Genomic DNA, 27,748 nt, shown 5'->3' on the forward strand with positions numbered 1-27,748 from the left:
TAAATATATATAATGCCCCCACATCTGTTAATAAAAACAGTTGTGTTACTTTTACTGACATAATATGATTTATAGCCAGACTTGCAAGATTAATTTTTCTTTTGGTAAAAATTCAGCATGTCATTTTTCACCTCGGAATCATATTGTCATTAGACATAATCTTCCTATTGTAAGGAGAAAACCTGAACAAATAAACGGTTTGGCTAGCTGTTCTGCTGCTCTTTTCATCACTCTTTAATTCTTCTCTTCAGAAAATTTCTTAAATAAATGGGGAAAAAGCACAGTGTTAATCATCGCTAAGGGAAAGCGCCAGTGCTCAGGACGAGTCTTAATGTTGTCTCTATCTCTTACGAAATGGGAAAGCAGTGGCCCAGTCTGAAGATGTGTGGGAGCACGGGGGACCTCCAGTGCCATCTCAGCATATTGATGCGGACTATGACATCATGCTGACATCACGGATAGAGCTTACCCAAATATTCCAGTGTGGAACCGTAAAGGGTGCAACATAGGTTTGCATTCTGTGGCACTGAGACTTGTTTGGTTTTTATTTTTAATAGCTAGCTCCTCATTCAACCACTGGGCCCTCAAGGCGCCTGATAATGTTTTTTATTCCACTGCTAGGGGTTGTTCCCCTGCTTATTGTGATTGCCAGTTTGCACTACTACTCCCTCCACATTAACCCCTAGAGCTTCCACTTCCCACCCTGGGCAATTGCTAATCTTGCTTTTCACCTTCCCAGTCCTAATTTTTCATGCAAATCTAGGGTTATGATTCGACATTATATTTCAAACCCTGAGCAAAACTCTTCTTGAAACAAATCTCACAGACAAGAAGAGCTGGCCATGGTAGATTTCACTGGGCATGCGGGGAAAATACAAACCAAACTGCTGTGAAGGGGCCTCACTCTAGCTTGAATTGTCACCAATTCAGCTGGCTTTTAAAATAGGATTAGATGAATTCATGGGGGATAAGGCAGATATCATGGCAAGCAGCCCCTGATTGTGTTCTGCCTCCATGGTCAGAAGCACTATGCCTCTGAATCCCAAATGCTAGGAATCAGAAACAGGGAGAGTTCTGTTGCACTTGGGTCCTGTTTGCAGGTTTCTCACTGAAACATCTGGTTGGTCACTGTGAGAACAGGATGCTGGAGTAGAAGGGACTTTGGCCTGAGCTGCAGGGAGGGCCTTCCCATGTAATGCTCCAGGCCCGACAGCTCCCCTCCCCTGAGATCAAGAGGTGGAGCAGGCCGTGTTAGATCCCTCCTCCTCCTTAGGATTAAGGCCCATGAATTTGGGAGCATGACTGGGGAGGAGCACCTACTGGAGTTTGCGTAAATGGGATCAGTGTGTACTGCTCACCCAGTGTGTGTATTTATTTCTTAAAGCACCAGCTAACTCAAAACGTTAAGGACAGGGAGAAGCTAGAAACCTCTCCCTGACACGCTAGTTCTCTTTATGCAGAGATGATGGTGGTTAAGTGTGATCATTTAAATACTTCCTCTATCTGCAGTCTTCAGTAGTACAATCCAGCAACAAATATATATAGCATGTTTTAGAGAGGTCTGATCACGCGCCATAGCAGCCTCCTTGTGCCCCCCACCCAACTTTATCTAATAGCTCTTCAGGGCCTCTGATTAAGACATCAAGACACAGGTATGAGAAAGTCAGGTATGAGAAACCTTTGGCCGTTCACATGCTGCTGAACTACAATTCCCATCCCCCTGCTCATCAGTCATGCTTTCTGGGGCTGCTGGGAGATTGTAGTTCAGCAATATCAGCCGGCGGAACAGGAGGAGTCAAAGGTTCCCCACATATGTTTTAAAATCTGAAAGGTTGTTGTCACATAGATGACGAAGTAAGATCCAAACCAGCAGATTCAAGTGACAAGAAAGAAGAGCTTTCTGATGGTACAAGTTGTTCAACAGCATAGCACAGGCTGCCATGGAAAGTAGTGGACTCTCCTTTGAGCAGAGCCTGGCTGGCCCCCCTGTTGAGGATGCATTTTTGGAGCAGGAGTGTCTGCACTGGGAAAAGGGGGGGGACTGGATGACCTTTGAGGCCTCTTCCAACTCCTATGATTTTACAGGGCAGGTGTGAGGACAACCTTTGGCCCTCCAGAGGTTGCTGGACTACAACTCCCATCATCTGCAGCAAGCACAGTCAGTGGCCGGGTTGATGGAAGTTGCAGTTTGAAACCTCTGGAGGGACAAAGGTTCCTCACGCCTTTGATAAGTGCATGTAATTTTCTATAGTGGTTTCAGGTGGTCAGGGTGCTTCATGTGTGCTTCGCTTGCAATCCATACAGCAGAGGTTGCCAAGGTGGTATGTTTTGAAAGAAGCACAGCATCGCCAACAGTTCAAGGATTATGGGAGCTGTAAGCCCAAAACACTTGGATGGCACCATATTGACCATCCCTAGTGTACAACTAGCCTGAGGGGGTAAGTCATTGTTTGTATGTGAGTATTCCCACCCCTACCATCCTGCAGGTGGGGGTGGAGGAAGCTGAAACAGAGGCTTGCCTAAAAGCACCTGGTAATTTCACAGTTGAATCCAGGAAGGATTGGTTGTTCAATCACGTAGCCGCTATACTAGGAACATAGGAAGTTGACTTATACCAACTCAGACTATTGGTCATTCTAGCTTAGTATTGCCTATGTTGACTGGCCACAGCTCTCTCTGGGGTTTCAGGCAGGGAATCTTTTCCAGCCTTACCTAGAGATGCTGAGGGATATAACCTGGGACCTTCTGCATCCAAAGCATTTACTCTACCACTATCTTCAGCCCTTCCCCACTTCTTGCCGTCATTGAAGGAACATAGGAGGCTGCTTATGATCAGAGCATTGATCACTCTAACAGCTAGCTCACTATTGGCTTTACTGATCGCCAATAACTCTCCAGGGTTTTAGACTCAGGTTTCTCTCCCAGCCCTGCCTGGAGAAGCCAGGAATTGAACCTGGGACTTCTGCATGCAAAGTGGATGCTCCACTGCTGAGTTACAGCTCTTTGCTGTTAACTACTGTTGTCAATTTGAATTGTTGTTTTTCTTTTTATAAAACTCTCGCAACAGCAAATCTGTACATTTCCACCACCATGAATTGGACACAGATATAATTGGGTGTCTTGTCTTTTTTTCCTGTTGTCACTGCAAGCTTACATTCCATTTTGCAAAGCATTTATAATTCTCCTTTCCTTTACCTAAGCATCTACGACTTGTCTTGGTATTTATTGGATTGTGGTGTGTGCGTGCGTGCATGTGTGTGTGTGTGTTTTCCCCTCCCTAAAATATTATTTTGGAAAGAAGCATGCTGAGAAAGAAAGAAAAGAGAAAAGGGCAGGAGCTCTCAAGAAGAAGAAGAACTTGAAAATAGCTTACACACACACACACGCAGGAACTTTCTATTATATTTATCTGTCTAGAGGCAATAAATCTGTTTTCTGCAGATTAAATTCCGACTTCTTCTTTAGAAAGCCTTGTTTTCTCGAACCTCTTTTCAGGCGGCACTTGGCACTAATCACACCTACGGAAACTTGTAATTTTCCTCAAGGAGGTGACATTGACAGAATTAAAAATGAAGGGCCCCCCCGAAAAGCCAGTTCATTACAAATTAGCAGTGGTCCTAGGAAAACAGTGGGCTGAGGCGTGTCAACCAGCGATAGGGGAAAGAAACCCAGCATTTGAAACTGTCAGAGCCCGGGAGCAAAGCTATCCTTGGAACAAATTAATCACATATTGTCAACGCAAAGTTGCATCAAATTAACACATCGGATTCCAGCATATTAATGTGAGAATGCTTTCACCTGATTATTACTGCAAGCCATTGCCACTCTCCGGCAGCAAAGATATAATTAAATTGCTAAATAGAAAGTGCATATAATATCTCTGCATGCATTTAGGGTGCAGGAGCTGAAAAGATCACAGCCCGGTAAGTGACAGATTCCATTTGTGGGGTGAAAAACTTTATTCCCTCCCCCACCCACCCTACTCTTTCCCCCTGTCCTCCCTCCCCCCAATTTGCTTAGGAGTACTAGAGTATGAAATGAGAAAACTTAGTTATGTTATTCTCACACTCTTCTGTGCAACTTAGGTGAAGTACAGGTTTAATTTAACTGATTTGCTACACTGAGTCTGTGAGTCTGTAATTGCCTTCCCCTATCTCTCTTTTTGCCATGGCAAACAAACTCGCACAGAAGACACAGGCTTGTCACAACAGAACAAAAAGCATTATAAGAATATTGTCTCCAACATCCCTCCAAAAGCCCCAAGAGTGACTTCTCCGTTGGACTTGCTCCAGAGTACTTCCAGGGGATTCTCTGGTCCTTATTTCATGGTAAAGATCTTGAGTCCTAATGCTTCTGAGAGGATGTTGTTTGCACTCGCAGGCCTTGGAGTCTCTGCAGCACTCTCTTTCTTCCAGGGAGTGAGAATTCAGACCAAACTGAATACTGGGTCTTATCAGACATCATCCTAAAAGCGTAAGAGGAGCCTTACTGCTTAAGAAAAGGGCTCCATCCCACCCAGCACCCCTCTTGTCCACAGCAGCTGGCTAGATGCTTCTGGGAAACCACAAGCAGAACAAGAAGAAAAGAGTTGTCCTCCCCCACTTTTATTTTGCTTCCCTGTAACCGTTATTCACTGGTGTCCTGCTTCTGCCTTTCACACTCTTGTGTTTGTCACAGGAAATGTGATGTGCTCATGGTTGACACAGTTGCAAGATTGACAACAGACCTACTTTCAGCTCGGGTAAATGCTCCTGCCCTGACTACTTTTTTGTGTACTCTGAATTGCGGTGTCACAGTTTGCCCCTCTCCTTTTCAATATGGAGCTTCTTTGACCAGTTCCCTCCTTTGCAGATTTCCCAGGGTGTGCTGATTAGATGTCATTTGCAAGTTGTGCATTAAAACCACATTTAATTGTCATAACCAGCCCAAGTTGGGCATTGGTCTTCCCACGATGGCGTTACATCCACTCTCACTTGCGCAAAAGAGCTTCTGGATCCTCCTTCCCCCTCAAGAAAGAAAAAGCTGTGCTATGGCATGAACTATCACCTGGAGATATGAAGTTGAAGTTTTTCTGCTTATTAGGTCCTGCTCTAGGACCACTGTCTTGTTTGAGGCTATGCCAGGCATGTGCTGCCATGCTTTGACTCTGCAGGACAGCTGTTTCAGTAGCATGGAGAGCTTCAAGTGAGGCACTTTCTCCAAAGTGGGCTATAGGCGAACCAACCAAGGCCTTTCAAGCTTCTCCCTCTAGTTCATCTCCTTTGTTGGACTACTGCAGGTTCTTAAAGGCCCAAGGCTCTGACTTAAGAGGTGCTTCACTTTCACTCCATGTGGCTCCATCCCACATGGCATTAAATTCTCTCTGCCCTTGATTTGGCACTGTAAAGTGGGAGGCTCCTGTTTCCTTGGGGGAAAGGTGCTTGTGAAACTCTTGACTCTGGTGCTGTTCGCTGGGCTGCTGCTTGGTAGCCTCTGGTTCAGTGAGCCCTTGGTGTGAAATATCCTCCAAATGGAGCCCCTGGTGGTTATGAGTGGACTTGCCCGGCAATAGCACTGGAGAGGGCTGGGGTGCCCAAATGACAGTGGCCACTAGCTGGACAACAGGCAAGGCATCTGTCCCAATGGGCCCTGCTAAGGTCTGTGGGCCTTGGCAAATGCCCAAGTATGCCTGGTGCTGACACAGGACTTGATTAGGAACATAGGAAGCTTCCTCAGGACTATTGGCCCATCTAGCCCAATATTGTCAACACTGGCTGGCAGGGTTTCAAGCATGGTTCTCTCCCAACCCAGCCTGGAGATATCAGGGATTGAACTTTGAGCCTTTTGCACGGCACGCAGATGCTTGGCCGCAGAGCTATGGCCCTTCCCCATAGCTTGTGGCTGATAACCATGACTTGATGTGTCATTTGTGAAATGCTTTTGTTCATTAAAAAAAACCCCACCTAAGCTAGCAGCCATTCCCCATATTTTGTGGCAGTGAATTCTCTTTGTTAATTCTGTGTGATTGTTTGATTTTTTTGTCCTTAAGCTGTTGCCCATCTTCTCCATTGAGTAATTGCAGATTCATGTGAGACAACAACAATAATTTTTCTCTGTTTATTGGGTGTACTACTCAAACTTACTTTAATATTTTAGACATTCATTGCAGCAACAATGACGATGATAATAATAATAATAATAATAATAATAATAATAATAATAATAATAATAATACCCCAGGCAATCTTGCACGATTCATACTTCAATAGATTTGTTCAGTTTCACATGTTGTTTTAAAATCCTGCAAACAATAAGCTGGCACTTCCTAAACACATCATTGGGGGGGGGCAGGGCGAGGATTTGAACATTTGCCTGAAATATGCAAAATCGTAATGCTTACCACAAAGCATTATCAAAAACACTGAGGAGAAAGGGGAAGAAGGGTCCATTTCTAATGAGGTATAGAATATAATTTTAATGAATATGTGGTTTGGAATGGATACTGATGAGCTGGAGGGGGGGAGGAGAGGGGGAGTATTTCCAAAGCAGCGGTCATTTAATTAGAACATGTTTAATTAGAATAAAAAATTTAAAAATACAATTTTACGTGACAGTCTAGTTAATCTTCTGCTTGAATCATATTGCGTTTTATTCAATTTAATTGATTTTAAGCTTTGGTCTAATGTCATTATCCTTCACTTAATTATAAAATGTTCAAAATGAAAACATGTTCGTAAGTCAACATTCTAAATAGCCAAAGGAAAGGTTGAATTGTTTTATTAGCAAAAGTATAAAATTCCTGACTTATATAAAGAAAGAGAGAGAGAGAGAACACACACACGAAAATCTCCTAAGTGTAGTTTAGATGGTGCTTTTAAAAAGAAAAAAAGGCGAGAAGTGGTTTACAACCTAGCTTCATGTTCTTGTTTTAATTTCATAAATCATTATTGATTCTTTTAGATTGCTAAGCCGCCCTTTTGTTTTAAGATTTCAAAAAGTTTTTAAAAAATATCCAGGAAAGATAATGGATTTATCCCAGGGCATGAAATGCAGGCTGAGATGAGATCTCTGCACAAAGAGCAGTTGCAGTAGGCAGCAGACGCTCCTTCCCTGATGGGCTGGTGGACAATTGCTGATGGGCAATCCAGTGCAGGCTTCACCAACATGTTGCTAGCTGAGACTGATGGGAGTTGTGGTCCAAAACATCTGGAGCATGGCAAAGGATGATTTAGTGCCAGCTGGTTGCTGGGATTTTTGTAAACAGTGCTGGAATTAGATAACATTGTTCGGGTTCTGTGAGGCACTTCTTAAAGCAGGTGAGGGGAACCTGTGGCTATTGGTTCGCCTCACCTCAAAAAGGAGATTGTAGAGTTTCAAAAAGGTCCAGAAAAGGGCAGCCAAAAAAGAAGAAAAGAAAAGAGGGCAGCCAAAATGACCAAGGGATGTAGTGAAAGTTTGCAGCATTTGCAACTTTATAGTTTAGAGAAAAGGTGAGTAAGAGGTGGCATGATAGAAGTTTATAAAATTATGCATTTCATGGATAATTTTCTCTCCTAACTCGTGGGCATCCAATGAAGCTGAATGTTGGAAGGATCAGGACAAGACAGAATAAAATACTTTAAACAACACGTAATTAAACAATGAAAGTCACTCCCAAGTTGCTCCATGAGGGGTGTGGTGGCATGGCTTTAACCAGATTTCTCACCCTGAAGGAGGCAGGCCGGAGCTTCAACTTTATAGAGCCAGGTGGAATCCTATTGGTCTCTGGGCGTCACCTGATTCTTGCCGAGCTGGAAGCTGCAGTAGTGCTCTCTAGCTATCAACTCTGAGGGTGCTGAAGCACCGCTAAGAACAAGCCAATGGCTCCTTCCTCTAGGAACCATCAGCCCTATGCAGCATGGGCAGTGGTCTGACATGTGGAGGAGCTGCAGATTCTCCATCCCTCTTGTAGTGCATCTTTGTCATGCAAAAAGGTACCCTGGATCCTGGCTTTCAGGGTTGCCCATTCTTAGGCCCTCTGTTGTTTCTCCACTTATTTGCCTTTTCTCCGAGCTAAAGAAAGAATTGTTGGGGAAGAGAGGGCGGTTCTTCCTGGCTCACGGCTTGACATTCTTTCCACCAGCCATACACTGATTGTGGTGGTTTCCCTGCGGTGTGATTGCAGTGATGGTCGGTGGCTGCCATCGCGCCAGGTGCACATAGCAGGAAAGACAAAGGGAGCCAGCTGAGCCAGGAATTGCAACTCCCAGTATTCTGAAGCCAGCAAATTAACATAGGTTAGTGGGTCAGGCTGCTTGGATAGGCAAAGACCTCTGGCAGCTGAGGAGAAGCTTCCCAGTTTGTCCTTTTCAAACTCTTTAGTACTCTTCCCTCCCTCCCCCCCCCACACATTTATCATTACCATCGCGTCGCCACTTCCACTAGCTGAGGCTAGGTTTTTTAGAAGATAGCAAGATCATTTCTTTTGTTACCTGCATCTTCTCCTCCAGGATCAGGGACAATAATTAAAGGCGAACATCTTTGGCGAGCAGCTGGAGTCAAATTCCAGCTGACTGCAGCACCTGCGAAGACTATACCTCTCTGCCTGAGGGGGCCATGTGGTACGATGCCAGCCATGGCTGACGCGGCGACAGTGTATGTGTGTATGTATGCGTGCATGCGCTCCAGAGAGCGCAAATTTGCCAGCGAGTTCAGGAGCGCTCTCCTGCCCTTCTGCGAAGCTTCAGATGGCAGCCCTGTGCCAAGGAAACGGGGGGAATGTCTGGCTTAGACTAATTAGAAGGATGATTTGTGAAACGCAGGCTATTTATTTAATTAATCACAGGCACAAAGCTATAAAGCCCATATTTTAAAAATCCCTGTTAGTTTGCCATGTGGTTAGGAGATTGGGGCACATTAAAAAGTGACATGGTGATGTATTAAAAAATGCTCCGGCAAAGGTTGGCAAATGTCCTCAAGGAACTTAAGCTGTCGGCTCTCTGCAAATAGCGTAACATTGGGATATGGAGCCCATTTTGCAACATAGGGTATGTGAGAGCACATCTATCTTTCTTGTTTTTTAACAGCATCTGTTTGTTAAAGGCTCACATGTCAGGTTTCTAAGCATGTTTGGGTTGTTCTAATTTATAAAGAGGAGGGCTTTTGGTTGTCACATTTCATTGCTGGGTTTGTTTGCTTCCTTCCTTCCTTGCTTGCTTAATGAAATTATAGTCTTCAACAAGGGAGTGAAATGTGAATAAATTCTCCTAAACCAGACTATCCTTTTCTATTTTATTGAGTGCAGATTATGGTTACCCCCATTTAACTAACCACATAAACTACTGTGGTCTGGAAAGCCTGCATGGTGCAGTAGTGTCAGAGTAAGACCTAACAACATAAGAAGAACCCTGCTGGATCAGGCAATGGCCTGTCTAGTCCAGCCTCCTGTTCTCCCAGTGGCCAACCAGATGCTCATGAGAAACCAGCAAGCAGGACCTGAGCACAAGAACACTCTCCCCTCCGGAAGGTCTCCAGCAACTGGCATTCAAAAGCATTACTGTCTCAATTTGTGGTGGTTGAGCAAAGCCATCATGGCTAGTAGCCATCAATAGACCTCTCCTTCATTAATTTGTCTAGTGCTTTTTTAAAAGAGTGGGAGACCAGGGTTCAAAACTGCACTCAGCCTAGAAGCTTACTGGGTGACCTTGGGTTAGTCACTTTCTCTCAGCCTAATGTCTCTCACAGGGTTGTGATGATAAAATGAGGATGGAGAGAGCTACATCTGTTACCTTGAGCTTGGGATATATTATATATTATAGCTTGGGATATTTTTTTTACACACACACACACACACACACACACACCCCTTGGTTGTCTAACACCTTGCAAACGTTTTGGCTCCCGAACTCCCCAAACCCGAAGGTGAGTGTTCCAGTTTGCAAACGTTCTTTGGAATCCAAGCTTCCAACGCGGCTTCCAATTGAGTGCAGGAAGCTCCTGCAGCCAATCAGAAGCAACGCCTTGGTTTTCAAACTTTTCAGAAGTCAAACGGACTTCTGGAACGGATTCCGTTTGAAAATCAAAGTACAGCTATATGTATATATCCATCTTAGCTGCTTACAGACGTCCACTTTACATAATGTTGCATCAGAAACCATTGATATTTTGGGTATGAGTAAGAAATACAGCATTGTGTGGGGCCACAACTGGCCTTCATTCACAATTTTTTTAGAATTAATGAAGAACCACCTTCTCTGTGAATCTGCTTATCTGCTGAGGTCATCGCTGTTTGCCTTGTTTCTGGGAGCTAGGTATGTGTTACCCTAGACAGGACCTCCCCAGTGCTGGCCCTCTTAACTATGAACCTCAAGGGACATTGATCTGGCACCAACACCAGTGCCCTCTAGACCTTAGGCCCCCATTTCCCTTGGATAGCAATTATCGACATGCACACTAATTAGCAGGAGTGCTTAGCTCTGCTGTTTTATGGGGTTAGATTTCTGGGCTCTCAGTTCTTTATGCTTGCTGCATTGTATGTTGTTCCTAAAGTGATTTGTTCAGCCGCACTGATGGACCAGATTTAAAAATCTCTCTCCTTCATGTCTGTCTCGCCTGTTGTCAAGGCGGTTTAAGAAAGCAGAAATGTAGTAAAAACTGTGTGTCCAATAAAAATGTTCTGTGATAGGTAAACAGATATAAAATTACAGTGGATGTCTGAGATTTGATGAATCCTGGCATGTGCATATGAACGCTGACAGTCTGAGACAAATTTTTGGAGTGCTGGCATTGACTGGTGTATGTTCCTGCTTGTCATGTACACACACTAGTGAATGCTAACAATCTCATTTTGTTGGCTATCAACATTCACTGATATAGCTCTTGAGTTTTTGGACATTCGTTCTGCAGTGTGACTAGAATGAATGGATGTGTTTGTTTGTTTGTTTGTTTGTTTGTTTGTTTGTGTGTTTGCGCATGCTTGTTTATATTCCATGTTGTATATAGTTCTTCTATGATCGCTTAGGTTCACTAAATTCCTGGCTGTTGGGATATATTCCCTTTGCTGTCCCCCCCTCCCCTTGTTTGAGGTGCGTGGATCAGACTGAAGCTAGCTTAAAAGGATATCCAGTTTGTGGAGATTTGGAGGGAGTGCTGTAAGTCTGCTTTATGTGGTATAATAATTAACTGGAACATTAGGATGAGGGTTTGGTGTGTATGTGAAGGGAAATCTAGGAATAAAACATGAGTATGTTAATGCAGCCTGGGGCTGATGCTGGAGTCATCATTGCAATGCAGATAAAGCATCCCTCATAACTGCTGTTGCCTATTGGAGCTTCCGAAACATCTGGGCCTCTAATTGAAAAATAGTGTGGGGTGGTAGGAGGGGGGGGGTGAATGAGAAAGAGAAATGCCACTAAGTGAAGGCAACAATTTAGAATACCAAAATGCAAGGGGGTGTCTGTATTTACATTGTATTTAAATATTCATACTGTGTTATGCTTTGCATAACAGGAAATTACTGGGTTAAATTTTTATGAGCAGTGACAGCGCAAATGAGATAAATTAAGTGAGAAAGTTAATGGGATTTTACTACAACGGCGAGATAAATGGGTGATCCATTGTATGAAGCATTGTTTCAACACGCTATTCTGGGTTGAACTTTGTGACATGGCCCAGCAGCACTAGGCAGCTTTGCCCTTTGGGCATGATGGCTTTCAGACCGTATATGGTGGCTTAGACATGTGTTGTAATAACTACTAAGAGGCCACAAGAAAGAAAGAAAGAAAGAAAGAAAGAAAGAAAGAAAGAAAATGTTCCTCTGATGAGAGGGAGCTGTCTGTTGCAACTCTGCATGCTTATCACTATTCTGGATTGTCAGTCAGACTGAGCTGGGGTTGGTAATTCTACGTCAAGTGTGATTGCTTCATTCAGTATTGCAGTCCAGCAGAGCAGCAGAGTTGCCTGTCCTTAGAGGAGATTGCTTGTTCCTTCTCTGCATGAGTCAGTGCTTCAGGATTGCTTCCTTCTCTTAGAAGACTTGCTCTGATCAGTAAATTGTATGAAAGTCCAGAAGTGGCTGCCTCTCAGGTTAGGTAATTCCGTTGTCTCCATGCAACATTTCATGATTTAAGAATGAGATTGTGTGAGATTTAATTTGGAAGAAAACAACACATCTCTGTAATCAGGTTGAAACTAAACTCACCTTTTATAAGATGATATCCAAATATTGGTCATATTCAGAGTAGACCCATTAGAATGAATGGGTTTGACTAACTCGTGAGTATGAGTTGGTTGGCTTATGCCCACAACATTTGAATGCAAGGGCTTATTGGTTTGTTATCCCAAACACTCCTGGGCAGGAATAATGGAAAGCAGGAGCAAGTTTACATCTCACTGAGCCAACTAGGAATGTCCATTAATTTCAGTAGATCTACTCTGAATGGGAGATTTATTTATTGCATTTATATCCCACTTTTTTCTCCAAGGATCTCAAGGTAGTGCACGTGGTTCTCCTCCTCCTCATTTAATCTCTGCAACAACCCTGTGAAGTAGAGTAGGCTGAGAGGCAGTGACTGGGCCAAGGTCACCCAGAGAGCTTGATGGCCGAGTGAGGATTTGAACCCTGGTCGCAACACTAAACCACACTGCCTCATTGGATGCAACCCAATGTTTGGCTGGGGGTTGTTTGTCTTGTGAGCCCTGTGAGAACTACTTTTTGTAGGGCAGAAACTAGATTCTATTCTATTTTCCTGTTTGATCCTGAAACTAGAAAACAAAGGTGTTTCCTTTCTGCCCTCTAAAAGCAAGGGGAAGAGTGCCTTTTGCATTAAGGAAAGGGGGAACACACCCCAAAAAGTCCATTTGTTTCTATTTCGCCTAATGTTTTACATTGTTTGTTAGGAGGTGAGTCAATGACTTGAATTAATTCTAATTACTGGAGAGACATATACTGATTGAGCAAATAAAGTAGTATGCTCATTTGCACCAAGGCCATCTAATTAAATGCTAACTTTGGATAAGCTGGATGTGCGTGAAAGATTAATTTTTAAGAGGTTTTTATGACTCACTAAATAACGATTCAGTAAAATCTTTTGCATTATATATCATTAGGCCATCTAATCTTAAAGTAATATAACATTTAGTCACTGAACTCTATTGTACAAGAAAATGTGGTAAATTATTATTATTATTAACAAATTAATCATTACCCCCCCCCCCCGTGTGTGTGTGTTTGCTGCTGTGTTTTGGATTAAAATAAGCCTCCAGTGACTGAACTGGGGTTGGGTTCTGATGTGGGAGGGGAGGTAGAGCAGAGCCCCATCATAAGGTCTTAGGTGCTACTGGGGAGGTGTTCAGGGTTGGCCCACCTATGAGGCAAAAAGAGACAACTGCCTCAGGTGGCACAATCCACAAGGGCAGCAGTTCTGGCCACCACCTGCTGCTGCCTACTCAGCTGTACCCCTCACACCGCCTTTACACTGACTTCTTGGTAAATAGGAGCTGCTTACCCCTTCTTCTATGGTGGTAGTGGGGATGCCATTTTGTGGTTTGCCTCAGGTGCCAAAGTGTATTGGGCCGTTATGCAGATGAACATAGACGCGCTTCTGTCCTGCATCATGAACATGAGGCAATTGAAATGGCTACCTGGAAGGCATTTCAACACTTTACCGTATTTTTTCGTGTATAAGACTAGGTTCCCCCCCCCCTAAAAAATAATGTAAAAATTAGGGGGCATCTTATACACGGATACATCTCCCCCCATTTTCTTAAACCTGAATCCCCCAAAATAGGGGGCGTCTTATACATGGAAAAATACGGTAAGTTAGACATCATTGCCTTAATTCAGGCAATGCCCTCTAGATAGTACTGGGAACTACAGTTCAAGCATAGCCAATGGTCAGTGATGATTGGGAGTTGGAGCCTAGCAACATCTGGGGGAGCATAGGTTAAATCAAGTATCCCTTCAACTTATTTGCCTTCAAAATGAAAGACCAGTACAGAATGACTTCATGTTTGACACACCCACCCACCACACACCCAAGTCTGTAACTGGACCAGTGCTGAAGCATCATCACTGTACTGGAGGTGCTGTGGATGTGCTGGAACGATGGTACCATAAGTGATGGATGCATGGTACTATTAATACATTATGGACCACAGTCCTTCAGGAAATAAGCTGGATCACAAAACAAGCTTTGTTCCATGCATGGCACAAGTGGCCTTATTCACTATTTTTAAGGATGAATAGAAGAATCTTCTGCATAAAGAACTGATCCTATTTGGTCTATTGGGTTTCAATAGTTTGCAGTTGTCTGTGTGGAGACAAAAGGTTTGGACTTTGACTTTCATAGAAAAGCTGACCAAGCAGTTAAGGGTATTAAATGTATGAAAAATTGAAAATTATTTTGTATAATTATTCTGAAAAATCATTTTTGTATAAATTTGATATGGTTTTATAATAAGTGCATTAGAAACAGATTCCAACATGCAACCTCTGGCAACGAATGTCCAGTTATGGCAGGGTATATTTGGCTAACCTCTGTGTCTTATTCTCATGAGGGGAATGGGGATTACGCTAGTTGCATAGGGGCTTCTTGTGTTGCTTTATAGGAAAATTAAATTTAAATGTTTATTTTTTATATTAAAAAAACCACTGTTGTGGTTTCTGAGCAATCCCATATTAATTTATTTCACAGTACTTATATATCATTTGATTATTAAAAAAATATAAAGAAACAAAGCAATTTACAAAAGAATGAAACAATAAAATTATCAGTGAAAATAGCAGTTAAAAACAACTATTTAAAACCTTCAGAAACAATTAAAATCAACAATAAGCTAAAAGCCACGCCTGGATAGGTTTGCCTAACTAAAAATGGTTTTAGCAGGTGCCAGAAAGGGTACAGTAAAAGTGCCTGCCTGAGATCAACAGGCAGGGAGTTCCAAAGTATGGGCACTCACATTTTATAATTTATACATTGTTTACATGCCAAAATCGCTTCTGTGTTGTTCATAGAATTTTAAAATCCTCACATGATTAAAACACACAACAAAACGATTCCATCCGAACCTAAAAAATGTCCATTATAAAAATTGACAACAAGAGAAGCCTGTTTAAGATGTAACAACTATATTAAAATGGTTAGATCAGGAAGTTCCATTTCGGGGGGCACTTGCTTAAACAGGTGTGTCTTCAAGAGCCAGCTGGATGCCAATACCGATGGGGCCTCTTGCAGGACCCCCCCCCCCAACAACTTCCCTGATTGTACCAGGATATCCTGGATTCACTGAAACATTGCCAGCTTCCCTTTGGATCTGGAAATGTCCTGCCTTCCCCACTCCAGAACCACCACTGAGTTCTGGGAGGAGGGTGAACCAGCCGAGCCTCTCCATGGCCACTGCTGTTGGCTTCCTCCCTTTTGGCCCACATAGCAGCTGCTGGAGAGCAGGCGGGAGGGGAGAGGAGAGGCCACCGCTATCATAGCACAGCCCCAAGTGATGTGCTGGCACAGGGGTCCCCAAGCTAAGGCCCGCAGGCTGGATAAGGCCCGAGGGACTCGTTTATCCGGCCCGCAGCGACCCTCGCTGCCCACTCTTACCGGCGCTGCACTGCACGGCAGCCCACTTCCAGGTTGGAGGAGCACCGGAAATAGCTTGTGCATATGTGCAAGCATTGTTTGCGCATGTGCAAGCATTCTTTCCGGTGCACATCTGGGGCGTTGGAGGCCCGTGCACACGCGCACAAGCTATTTCCGGTGCTCCTCCAACCCAGAAGTGCGCCGGAAATAACATGTGCGCACACGTATGGGCATGTGCTCCCCCGCCCTCTGCCCCACCATGCAATCGGCGCTGGAGACGCTGGCCTGAGGCGCGGTAAGTTTGCTGACCCCTGTGCTGGAACCAGCAGCTCTGGCCCTCCCGCTCCAGAAAACCGCCAGCATGGCCAGCGCTGCAAGGATCATCTCCCTACAAAGGCTGCCCTTGCCTCCCTGGCATGCTGAAGCGAAGCCCAGTGGAGGAAAGGCTGGCGATGCTACCACCACTGCTCCTCCGCTCCTCTTCTTCCACCCCCAGGCCATGCCTGATCTGGGAGTGGAGCCGTGGCCTAGGAACATGTGAAGGACTTTCTAGAACTTTCCCAAGGAGGTGGCCCCCTGTTCCTTCTCTCAGGTAGAGAGGCAGCCCCCCTCTGAGCATATGCCAAAAGGCAGAGCAAGCACCTTCCCCCTGAGTTATTCTGACCTCTGCTTCAGCATCATGGCTGAGAACTTCCCCTATGAGTTAAAAGAGCTTCTTGGGCCTAGTTGCAATTTGTTCCGCCCTGTGCTCTTGTTGAGCTAGTTATTGCCACCGTTTTTGTTTCCAGAGCTTTCTATTTTAGTGTTGCCATATCTTGAAGAGCAAAAAAGAGGACAGCCCGAGCCGGGGAAAGTGTGGGGGCCACTGCCATGCCTGTGCACCTCTTTTCCCGGCTCAGGCTGGCAGCGGCTGTAGCATGCAGAGCAGCACGAGCCGCAGGAGCCCATGCCCAAGGCCTAAATAAATACAGTGGTACCTCGGGTTACATACGCTTCAGGTTACATACGCTTCAGATTACAGACTCCGCTAACCCAGAAATAGTACCTCGGGTTAAGAACTTTGCTTCAGGATGAGAACAGAAATCGTGCGGCAATGGTGCGGCGGCAGCAGGAGGCCCCATTAGCTGAAGTGGTGCTTCAGGTTAAGAACAGTGTCAGGTTAAGAACGGACCTCCGCTACGAATTAAGTTCTTAACCCGAGGTACCACTGTAAAAACCTCAAAACCCAGATATTTCCATTAAAATATAAAATTCCCCCTGGATGCCCCCCCCAAAAGAGGACATGTCTGGGATTGCCGGGATGTATGACAAGCCTATAAATCTACCGGTACTTCATTTCTGCCCAGCACTTTGCTGTGTACATGCAGGTCTTGCTTTCCAAATACAGTGCGTTCCCAGGAAATTGTTCATGGGGGTCATTCGCATAATGAGCTGGTGGTTTTCATTATTTCCTATGGAAACATTCCTAATCTGTGATTTGTCCAGTCTTTCTTCCTGCCCACCTTCCATGCTTCTGCCAGGATCTACTGCCAATCAGAAGCCTAACAAAGGCAAAACTGATTACCAATCTCTCTCTCCCCCCTTCCCCCATGCTTTCTGATAAAAATGGCTGCCACCAACCAGCAAAACACCAAAAAGTTAGGAAGTGGGCAAACTCTGGCTGTTCTGAATCTGAATCAGCCCTTTGGGTAGCAAAGTTTGGGCCTAATTCTTTGCATTCAAATAACTGAGATTTCAGATAACAAGCGTTCCAATGGTGGGAGCTGTATGTACTGTATTTTTCGCTCTATAACACGCACCCGACCATAACACGCACATAGTTTTTAGAGGAGGAAAATCCGTAGGCATGCCACCCGTAGGCATTCCCTCCATAACACGCACAGACATTTCCCCTTACTTTTTTAGGAGGAAAAAAGTGAGTGTTATGGTGCAAAAAATACGGTACCTTTGACAGATCAGGACACTTTCAAAAAATTACTGGTGGCTCTTCATGGTCTCTGTGAAGGCCGTCATATGTCTTCTGTACAACAGTTCCCATCCTAAGAGGGCTGTTGATTTCTTATGTCATTGGATATAACCCAATGTTAGTTACACTCAGAGTAGACCTATTTAAGTCAGTTCTCACAGGTGACATAGGTTCATTAATTTCAGTGGGTCTACTCTGAGTAGAATCTAGTTGGATATAACCCTTTTTTTCTTGTTTAGATGCTCTAGCTTGATAGGTGTAATGGAAAGCAGAATGGAGAATGAATACATTCTCCTGTGGATTTTCATTAGGAGTTAGCATTAAATCTCCTAAGAACTCCTTTTATTGTGTGGATGAAGTCTAAAACTGGTAACTCTTCTTTATAGGTCTTTAAAAAAAAGCCTGGTTTTATATTTAACACGTATTGATTTTATCCTATAAAATGATTGAATAGCCGTCCCTGAAACTGCTCTGTGAGGCCGACAGACCGGATCCAGTGTCTAAATTGTTTCCTGGCTGCTGTCGTCATTGTGGAATTTGGTGTTTTATAATTCTAAAACCCGGGAATGTTAGATGAGCTTCCTAATCCAAATGAAGGCAGTGGAAAGAGAACGCACAGTATCCTTGTTGCAGGCTTAACCATTCCCCTTTGTGGGGGCCTCAGTGGTGAAGCCGCTCAGGTGCTTGAAATAATCTGGTGAAACTTGAGGATATATACATCCCTGTGTACAGTAGTGTTGTGGCAAATACAGAAGTGTGGAGTCCTGTCATGATAGCCATGCCCTTTCAGATCCACACTCCTTCTAAAATGATATAATAGTAGTAGTAGTAATGATGATGATGATAATACAGTGGTACCTCTGGTTGCGAACGGGATCCGTTCTGGAGGCCTGTTCACAACATGAAAAGAACGCAACCCGCAGCGGCGCGTTTGCGCACGCGTGGGTTGCGATTCGCCGCTTCCGCGCATGTGTGTGACGTCATTTTGCGCTTCTGCGCATGCACAAGCGGTGAAACCCGGAAGTAACCCTTTCTGGTACTTCTGAGTCGCTGTGGGACGTAACCTGAAAGAATGTAACATGAAGCAAACGTAATATGAGGTATGACTGTAATGTATGCATTGAACAGAACTCAGAGTCTTGCCTTTCAGCGAAATCTACTATTTTCTGGGCACATACATGAGCAAATGATTTGAAGTTATGCGACACTCCAATATCTTCTTTCGTTGTGTTTTATGCAAAGTTCCACCGTGTGTTACAAAGCTTGCACACCATTCTCTTGAAAGTGAAGAACCTTGTATTTTCAGGGTTTCTAAGAGTTTAGTTTTGGAGCATATCCCGGCTAAAAAACTTCCCTTTCATGCTGATTGGGCAGCTCTAGTATGCTGGAGACAGGAACCCTGCTGCAGAAATAGTCACAGGTCATTGGCCCCTGTGACCCTGGAGAACTACAACACAACCGCCTCCATACCAGTAATGGGAGAGCTTCAGTTTTTCTCAGTGGGTGGTGGGTCACATCTTTATATTCTTGCAAATTCACACACACACTGCATCAGTGTTTCTCAGCTTATTCTTTTTGAAATAATTTTGATTAGGTTTTCAAGAAAAAGTAAATGCATAAGCAATTATATGTTCAATAAAATATGCTGATACAATTGCATAACATCGTTCATTTTTCTCAGCTTCTGATAAGCCAAGGCACACCTTTTCCCCCTTTTTCTCCCAATTAAAAGTGACTGCACACTTTATTTATTTATTACATTTATATCCCGTCTTTCACCCATCCTGGAATTCACAGCGGTGAATGTGGGGACTCCTTTGCCAGAGGAGATCCACTTGGTGTCATCCTACGTGATCCTCACCTCCTGAAGGCTTGCTTGCTCTTAGCAGGCTTTTAAAGTTTATCTGGCTGGTGGATTTTTCTCTGCTCTATTATGTCTGCCTCATTTGTTTTTATTGTAATTTGTATTTTAACTGTAGGGAAGAAGAGTGTTTTTATGTTGTTTTATTCTGTGAGACGCTGTTGAGTTTCTTCAGATGGAAAGGCAGAAGATAAATTACCTAAGATAAATACTGGGTTCCTAGGTGGTCTCCCATCCAGACACACAGACCAGATCTAGACCTGCTGAGTTTCAGCTCATCATGATCACAGCAATGCTACTTTCTTCTGATGCACGCAGTTCCTTCCCCATTTTATCCTCACAGCAACCCTGGTAGGTAGGATTGGCTGAGAGATGGAGTGTAATAGCTGAGTGGAAATGTTTGGTCCTAGTCAGACACTCACCACTACATCATACTAGTGCCATGGGCTGGCTGAGTCAGGACGATACAGATGGAGGGTTTGCCAAGGACCCAGGGGAGGACTCTAGCAGATATATGTGTCTTTGTTGAGACTGGGGCAGCCTGATAGTGAAGATCCTGGTGGGAGGGATCCCTCAATCTGCTGTCATGAGACCGTAAGAGGACCGTACTGGATCAGGAAACCAGCCCATCTAGCCCAGCATCCTGTTCTCACAGGGGCCAGCCTGTGGGAAACCAGCAAGCAGGATTTGAGCACAAGAGCTCTCTCCCCTCCTGTGGTTTCCAGCAAATTGTATTCAGAAGCATTGCTGCCTCTGACTTTTGAGGCAGAGCATAGCCATCTCTGCAACAACAGGCGTTCACAGTGCCTGTTGTGCCACCCACCCTGGCACCATCGTACACTGGGAACAGCCCGGTCTTTCCATAGGGGAATGTTCTTGTTAGAATTCCTGCTCCATGACTGCAGTCATGGGATTGTTGTCTGTCACATGACAGTGTATGTTTTGACTCCGCAGAGTGGGAAGTGACAGCGACAGGATGTTTGTGTTACTGTGTTCCGTGAAGTGGGACTATTGTCCTTTGTTCATTCTCTTTGCTGTCTGATGCTAGAGAGAGAGGGAGCCATGTTTCAGTGCTCCATGTCTGTTTATATGTAAATATGGTAGATTAGCCAAAATGCTGAGTTGCTGAGCTCTGTTACGCAAGCTGCGAAGACTCTGCGGATCCCTAAGTGTGCCGATGTCTGTTGGCATCGGTCGCTGTGATGTTCAGGCAGAAGAAAGCTTTTGAAGCTCCCGAATGATCGACCAGGAAGGAGGGAACATGCCAGTCAGGCATGTGTCTCTGCCAGGGTCCTACCCAAGAGTAGGCTGAGCTCCTGACAGTTCTCCCAGGCCTGGATGCCTCTCACCTATGTCTAGGAGGTGCCAAAGCAGAAGGGAAAGGAGGCTTTTGCCTACTAGGCATAGTGAGAGATTGCAGAACACTTGCTGCACTAAGTGGTGCCCACCCCATTCCTATAAATAGGATAGTGAGGGGTTGTGTTGGATCAGCATCCAAAGCTTGGGGAGTTAACAGCACCTGCCTTTGTTGCAGCTGTATTTAGGATTAATTATGTGTGTTGCCTGAAGTGCCTTAAGCCAGCAATTTGCATATGTACAGCAGCAAAATCGAAACATTGAAGCTTTAGGAAAGAATCCTCCTTTTCGCCTTCGTTCATCAGTAACTGGGAGCCAGGACTGCTGACTCCTCTCATGGTGGGAGTCCTTCTGACGCATGAGCATGCACAAACTCTCCACACTCTCTTTTATTTGTTACTTCCGTTCATTGCAGATCTGCAATGGCAATACTGTGTACATTAAAATAATTTTTTTTAAAAAAAATAATTGTGGGATTTTCAGCCATGACCCTCAGGCACCATTTGTCACTCCTATGTGTATATAATGTGTCAATTCTCATTATATAATGTAATGTGCCTGATAACTTACTTTATATAGGCTGCGTCCGGTGTCAAGATGAAATAATTCAAGATGAAATAATTTTTTGACAAATTAACTGTGCCACAGGTGACAGGTCAGGACAATGTTACTTTTATTGTCCCTTTTACGCCTACTGGATTTATTGGCAGGTTTGAAGGAAACGCCAAATAGTGGGCACCCGTGTGCTAAATGGATTTCCCATCTGGCTTCTTACCAAACCTATTAATAAAGTTTGCCAGTACTTGACTCATGAGAGGGACAGTGTCGTGTAGTGGTTAGAGTGCTGACCTAAGACCTGGAGGACCAGAGTTTCAGATCCTTAAGTCAACCATGAAGCTCACTGAATCACCTTAGGCTGATCACTGTTCGTTAGCCTAGCCCACCTTGCAGGAAGTTGGTAAGCAGTTAGAGACCCTTGGATTGGCTGGGCTGAGGGATAAATCCAGTGCTGTCTTCTCCTTCTGCTCCAGCTCCTCGGACAGTTGGTTTGGAGAGGATGCAGTAAGCCTAACAAGAGCCCATGTCCTTCATTCCAGAACCCCTACCAATTCAGTGCCGCTGCCCACAGCCCAGCCCTAACAGTGGCTAAGGCCCATAGTCACCACCCTCTGTTCTCTCCCTGGCAGTATGTTTTTTTTAGAAAGGTAAATGTATGTGCTTAGCACTGCAAATCCTTTGGTGTATATGCACATCAGCAATTCAGCAGTCCCAGCACTGTCTTCGTCATCTTTCCATAGAAAAGATTAACGATGATAAAGCAGCGAAGGCCCAATTTTCAACTTGAGCCTTCCAACATTAGAATGATATAAATAAGAATCATAAATCCGTTGTTCCCGGTTACAGTATTCCCTTGGCATCCTGGATAGAGCAAGGGATGGGTTCCTGGCTTTTCAGGGGAGGGTGCAGGGGCGGCGGGGCTGGAGAGAAAGAGATTCACTGTCTGTTGATGACATGTTAATTCATGCAACTTCTTTGTCGGCAGGAAACGAAGGAATGCACTTTCTGCACTTTCAGACATTAATCACTTGCCGCTCCTTTCCTTGTCTTCTGCTCCCCCTTCTCAGAATCTGTATAATGCAAGCTCCTTGGAGGCAGTGACCTAGCATTTTAATTTATTCATATATTTTGCGATGTAGAATTTCTGTGAAGCACACTGTGCTTATGGAAACTGTTAATGATAAATTTATTTGTTTAACTAGAGACTAGAGCGAGGGTCCTGTCACAGTAAATAAAACTGCTTGGTTAAGCTAAAACAGATGAGGGACCCTTGGGCTTCCAGATGTTGTTGAACTACAACTCCCATCAACCGTACCAAGCATGGCAAAATGGCCAGGGATGGTAGAAGCTGTTGTTCAGCAACATCTGGAGGGCCATATATTTCTCATACCTGCTTCTGCTTGGACCTCAATCTGTCTGGACCTGCAGACATGCTGCTGAGAGTAGTGCTGGGGTTAGGGCCCTGGGCAGGAAGGCTGCATTGATAACATCTGCTGACCCAGCTTAAAGTGCCCCAGCAGCACTATAAAGCCAGCCAGCCTTTGGGATGAGGCCACCACCGAAGGGGCGACACCAAAGGGGGTCATCCCTTTGGGGGTGGAGCGAGCATGTGGACCAGCCCCACTTGAGGTAAGATTATTGCTTTAATGAGGGTGGGCTTTAAACTTGGGTGTTTTAAATTCAGGGGTGGTGGTGTTTTACTTGAAAAAATATGCCTGGGAGGAGAGGACTGGGAAAACAGGAGTGGGAAGCAATTGCATTAGTTCATAGCAACGGGAGGTATGGTGTGGGAGGTGGGGCAGGCCAGGTAGGGGGCACACAGCACAGGCAGCTGGCGACTGTGCTGTGTGGCGGCCCCTCCTCTGACCTGGGGAATTGCGATTGTCCTATCAGCCAGTTACCTACCTCTCTGGAATTATTCTGTGGAAGTGGCAAGTTGTATGTAGATATCCAAATGGTATACAGTGGTGCCTTGGGTTAAGGACTTAATTCGTTCTGGAGGTCCATTCTTAACTTGAAACTGTTCCTAACCTGAGGTACAACTTTAGCTAATGGGGCCTCCCGCTGCTGCTGCCGCACCGCTGCACGATTTCTGTTCTCATCTTGAAGCAAAGTTCTTAACCCGAGGTACTATTTCTGGGTTAGTGGAGTCTGTAACCTGAAGCATCTATAACCTGAAGCGTCTGTAACTCAAGGTACCACTGTATATGGAAAGGCCTGTAGCACAGTGGTTGAGCACCTGCTTTGCATGCAGAAGGTCTCCAGATTCTATCCCCAGCTTCTCCAAGTGGGGCTGAAAGGGAATTCTGTCAGAAACACTGGATAGCCATTGCTAGTCAGTGTAGGCATTTCTGAGCTAGATGGGCCAATGGTCTGACTTGGCATAAGACAGCTTCCTATGTCTGTATGTTCCTGTATTCCTATTGCATAAAAGGAAAAGCAGAAAAAATTACGTGAAACAAGTGAAATGACTCAGGTATGCATAATTCATGCACATTGCAGGGTCCATCTTTCACTGCAGAATTTGGATCGCAGAATCTAGGTTGCAGAACTGTGGTCTTTTTCAAGCACAAGATAACCATGAGACAACCATACATGTCAGTCACCCACCCTGAGCTGGAAAGCAACCTTTTCTGTTTTGTCTAGTCACTCCTTGCCAAATCATGTCTATCTGTCAGTCTCTCCCTCCCTTCCTCCCTCTATGTATATGTATATTGAAATCTCTTCTCCTGACAGGGCCATATTGGCACCACTGCAACCAAAATCATTGATGTCTACCTCCCGCTGCACACAAACCAGGACAAACTGCAGCCCATGACTGTGGTGACCATCGCCAATGCCAAGGTGCATGACTTGATTGGGCTCATCTGCTGGCAGTACACGAGTGAAGGACGGGAACCCAAACTCAAGTAGGCCCTTTCTTTTTCTGCTTTCTTCTCCATCCCTTCCCCCTCATCCTTCTCTCTCTCTTTCTCCCCCCCCCCCCAGCCACTTTTGCATAATGAAATGGATTTCCACATCAATATTTTTTTTTTTTTTACAGATAAATCTTGCTGGAACACCTCCACATTTATCAATATTTCCTTCCAAGCTATGCATACATCTATATCTATTTCTCTTTCAATTAAATTACTGGGTTCCATGTAATGACAAGCATATGAAGCCAGTGTTGTATAAATGAATCATCATTTTGAGATGCTCTCCCTTTTTGGGTGTCTTGTTTGTTTGTTTTTAAAAAAGATAAATCATATCTACTTCAGTGTCACCGACACTGCTTACATATTCATGTCCAATGGGCTTTTTAACCACTCTTTCACGACTGTGGGTCAAATAAAGCTGTGCTTCCCAAACTTCTAACATAAAACTGAGGAGCGCTGCTTCTTATTGTGCATGAAAAGTTGCCCACAATCAAAAGACATGGAAAGTGCACAAAGGGGATAGGGAGTGTCCTCCCTCCAGAGATAAGCTAACTCAGAGTGAGGGGAAAAGCACAGAGGCTTTATAGAACCTGGTGTCTCAGGATTGGCCCTTGGAGATCGGCTGATTGTGACCAGACATCCTGGTACTGCAGTCTAGGTGGTGCTCTTGAACCATAGAGCCCTGCTTACTAGGCTTGCAGCAGGAACAGAGCAGAGGTAGCACAGGAAGTGCCTAAGCCTCATTGCTTGGGAGTCCCAGTTCAAGATGTAAACACACCCCAGCCCTATACATATCTGCTTCCATCATTAGGCAGGATTGTTAGCCGCTCTGAGCCTGGCTTCGGCTGGGGAGGGCGGGATATTAAAAAAAAAAAAAAAATTATTATTATTATTATTATTATTATTATTATATTGAAAGATATTTTTTAAAATATTATAAAAGTGACTTGATTGACTTGCTACAATGGGAGCAGCGGTGCCTGGCCCTGTATTAAAGGTTTCTTCCCCTTAACCTCTGTGTTTAGAGTGTGTTTCTTCTCCTCCAGGATTCAACCTTCTTCACAATCCTGAAATTCCATTGCATAATAAAAGCCATCTTTTGTGAGCAGTTGATGAGTTCTGCAGTTGCTATTACTTTTTGATCCCAGTGTGGGTTTTTTGTACCACTGTCCTCTTGAACTCCATGTAAACTTTTGCAAAAAGTATTAGCGAGTCCTTCAAATGCCCCTGCAACAAAACCGTAATGTTTACAACAGGCCAACAGAGTGGGATTACTTCCTCGTTAGCCATCAGTTTATCCAACGTGCAGGTTACATTAACTTTAATGTGTCATTATTACTTGTTTGATATAATAAATACTTTAGCCATGACAGTGTGCGGATGGATCACCCGTAGTAAGCACTCTTGGGTGAGCTGAGTTGCAACCCAAGGTATGCAGATTAATTGGGAAAATTGCAAATCAGGTAGTCGGTGAAATAATTCACTGTCGCATCCAATCAATAAACTTTGTAAATCAACTCATTTAATTCCACACACACAAAAATGATCTATATAGATCAAGCGACCAATTAAACAATTAGCATGTGCTTTGCTATTAATTAATTTAAGCATCAGTCAAGCAATTAAAACTCCCAAATTCACCCAGCTGAGTTTAGAATCCCTCCTGCCAGACGCCAAACATTTAGGCAGATCTTCCATGCCATGCTGGAATGAAACAGAATACTGGTAAAGTGGCGACAGAGAACTGGTGGATTGATCAGAAAAGAGTTTTTTAAAAAATAAAAAGAGTAATTAAAAAGTAATAGTGGGTTGTAGCCAATGCTAGTCCCATTCAGAGTAGACCACTGAAAATAATAGACATGACTAACTTAAATCCATTTATTCCAGTGGGTCTACTCTGAGTAGTTGGAAACAACCTAGTTGTCTTGAGAGATAATGGATTGTGCCTCTGGGGCTGAAGTCAAAGTGTTGGAGAATCACAGCTCTGCTGTGGCTGCAGAGACCAGTAACTCATAACTGCTGCCTCCTGCATTGTTTTTGCTTTGTTAGCAGCACTGAAGTGACCTCTCCAGGGTGCAAGCTTGGGCAGTGTGCATGAAGGTCCTAGGTTCCCGAGGTAACAAGACCCCCCTCCCAGCATCGCTGGCATGGTCAAAGGAAAGCAGAGCAATACATTTGGCACCAGCTGGGCTACAGAAATTGCTGGAAGGAGGCGTATAAGACAGCATCCAACTGCCTTAGGGACTCCATTCTGTATTTATGTAGGGTTTATTTCTTTGCCCTTTCTTCTCCTGAAGATGTCCCGCAAGGCAGCGGGTAAGTCAACCCATTAGGTTTTTTTTATTTATATGCCTCTTAATACCAATATAGGCTTCTAAGCTGCTTTATAAGTATAAAAACCAATGACACAATTATTAAAATACACATACCTATAATTAAAATATGCAATAAAACAATCCTGTTAAAACAGTAAAGCAATTAGAACAGGAGACTCTGGCTGAAAGATCAAGGGAATGCCTGTGTAAACAAGGTGTGTCTTCAAAAGCCAGCAGGATGCCAGTGCTGATGGAGCCTCTAGTATTTCAGCAGGGAATGCATTTAACAGTGCATACAGTTTGACATTATCTTGTGTTGGATCATTTCGGAAAATTTGAAGTATTGCCCATTTCCAATAAGCATATTATTCGTCTCCCCTTCTCTGACCCTTGCGGTATGAGTATTATTTTTTAATCACTTAAATCACATTCTGTGAAGTTCATTATGTGAAGTCCCTTGAACACTCTACATTGTATCAATACTCCTTATGACAATCCTGTAGTGTAGGTCAGCATCATTACCACCATAAATAGTGAATTTGTGGCAGAGGTGAAATTTGAACCAGGAAATTCTTAATGCCACGAGAAGCAGTGATGCCATTAGTTCAGGGGTCTGTAAAAGGTGGAGAGGTCTATCCATGGCTATTAACCATAATGGCTAAATAAAACATCCAAGCACTCTGTACACTTGAAAGTACCTTTGAGGAAAAAATTGCTGAGCATTACTGAGTGCAAACCGGCTGCCTTCTTCCTTGCTAAACTTTTTTTTTATAGTGGAAAGCAATATACAAATTTATTAAACTTCAACCTGAGACACTCTTCCTTTCATTTGCTGCAGTGAAAATGTCAGCGCTTACTGCCTCCACATTGCTGAGGACGATGGTGAGGTTGACACAGACTTCCCACCCTTGGATTGCAATGAGCCCATCCACAAGTTCGGCTTCAGCACACTGGCACTGGTAGAGAAATACTCCTCACCCGGCTTGGCAGCCAAGCAGTCCCTCTTCGTCCGGATGTGAGTTTGCACAATGGCTTCCCCCTTCCTTCTCTATCCCTCTTTCTTTATTTCCTTAACAATCTTGGTGCATGGGACACTTCCAGACAGTCACTGTTTTCAGGGGGGATTCAGTCCTACGCCGACTGGCAAACTGAGATGGTGTTACTATGGTTGGTTGGCAGAACTTGCACAACAAGTCTGCTTTCCCAAAAGAGCTGACTTTTTTGCACTAAAGAATAGTGAC

At 44.2% G+C, this 27,748-nt stretch overlaps 1 protein-coding gene and 1 long non-coding RNA gene across 14 annotated transcripts in view; one reads left to right on the plus strand and one right to left on the minus strand.

Annotated features, from left to right (window-relative positions):
- The window catches only part of MAPKAP1 (MAPK associated protein 1), a 181,462-nt gene that overhangs the window by 51,746 nt on the left and 101,968 nt on the right, over window positions 1–27,748 (plus strand). For all 13 annotated transcript variants that reach the window (XR_013981354.1, XM_080989600.1, XM_080989603.1 and 10 more), the window contains exons 5-6: window positions 24,011–24,183; window positions 27,346–27,522. Coding sequence is in view for 12 of the 13 variants with exons in the window: in XM_080989600.1 (XP_080845726.1) it covers window positions 24,011–24,183; window positions 27,346–27,522 (350 nt within the window). In the remaining variant the exon portion in view is untranslated. The remainder of the gene's footprint in view (window positions 1–24,010; window positions 24,184–27,345; window positions 27,523–27,748) is intronic.
- LOC308468170 lies at window positions 211–2,079 on the minus strand. Its single transcript, XR_013981506.1, has 2 exons — window positions 352–2,079; window positions 211–258 (listed from the first exon to the last, which is right to left on the minus strand). It is a non-coding gene; the product is annotated as an uncharacterized lncRNA (long non-coding RNA).

This window comes from Podarcis pityusensis (assembly GCF_964106645.2).
Source record: "Podarcis pityusensis genome assembly, chromosome: Z".
In the NCBI taxonomy this organism is placed as follows: domain Eukaryota; kingdom Metazoa; phylum Chordata; class Lepidosauria; order Squamata; family Lacertidae; genus Podarcis; species Podarcis pityusensis.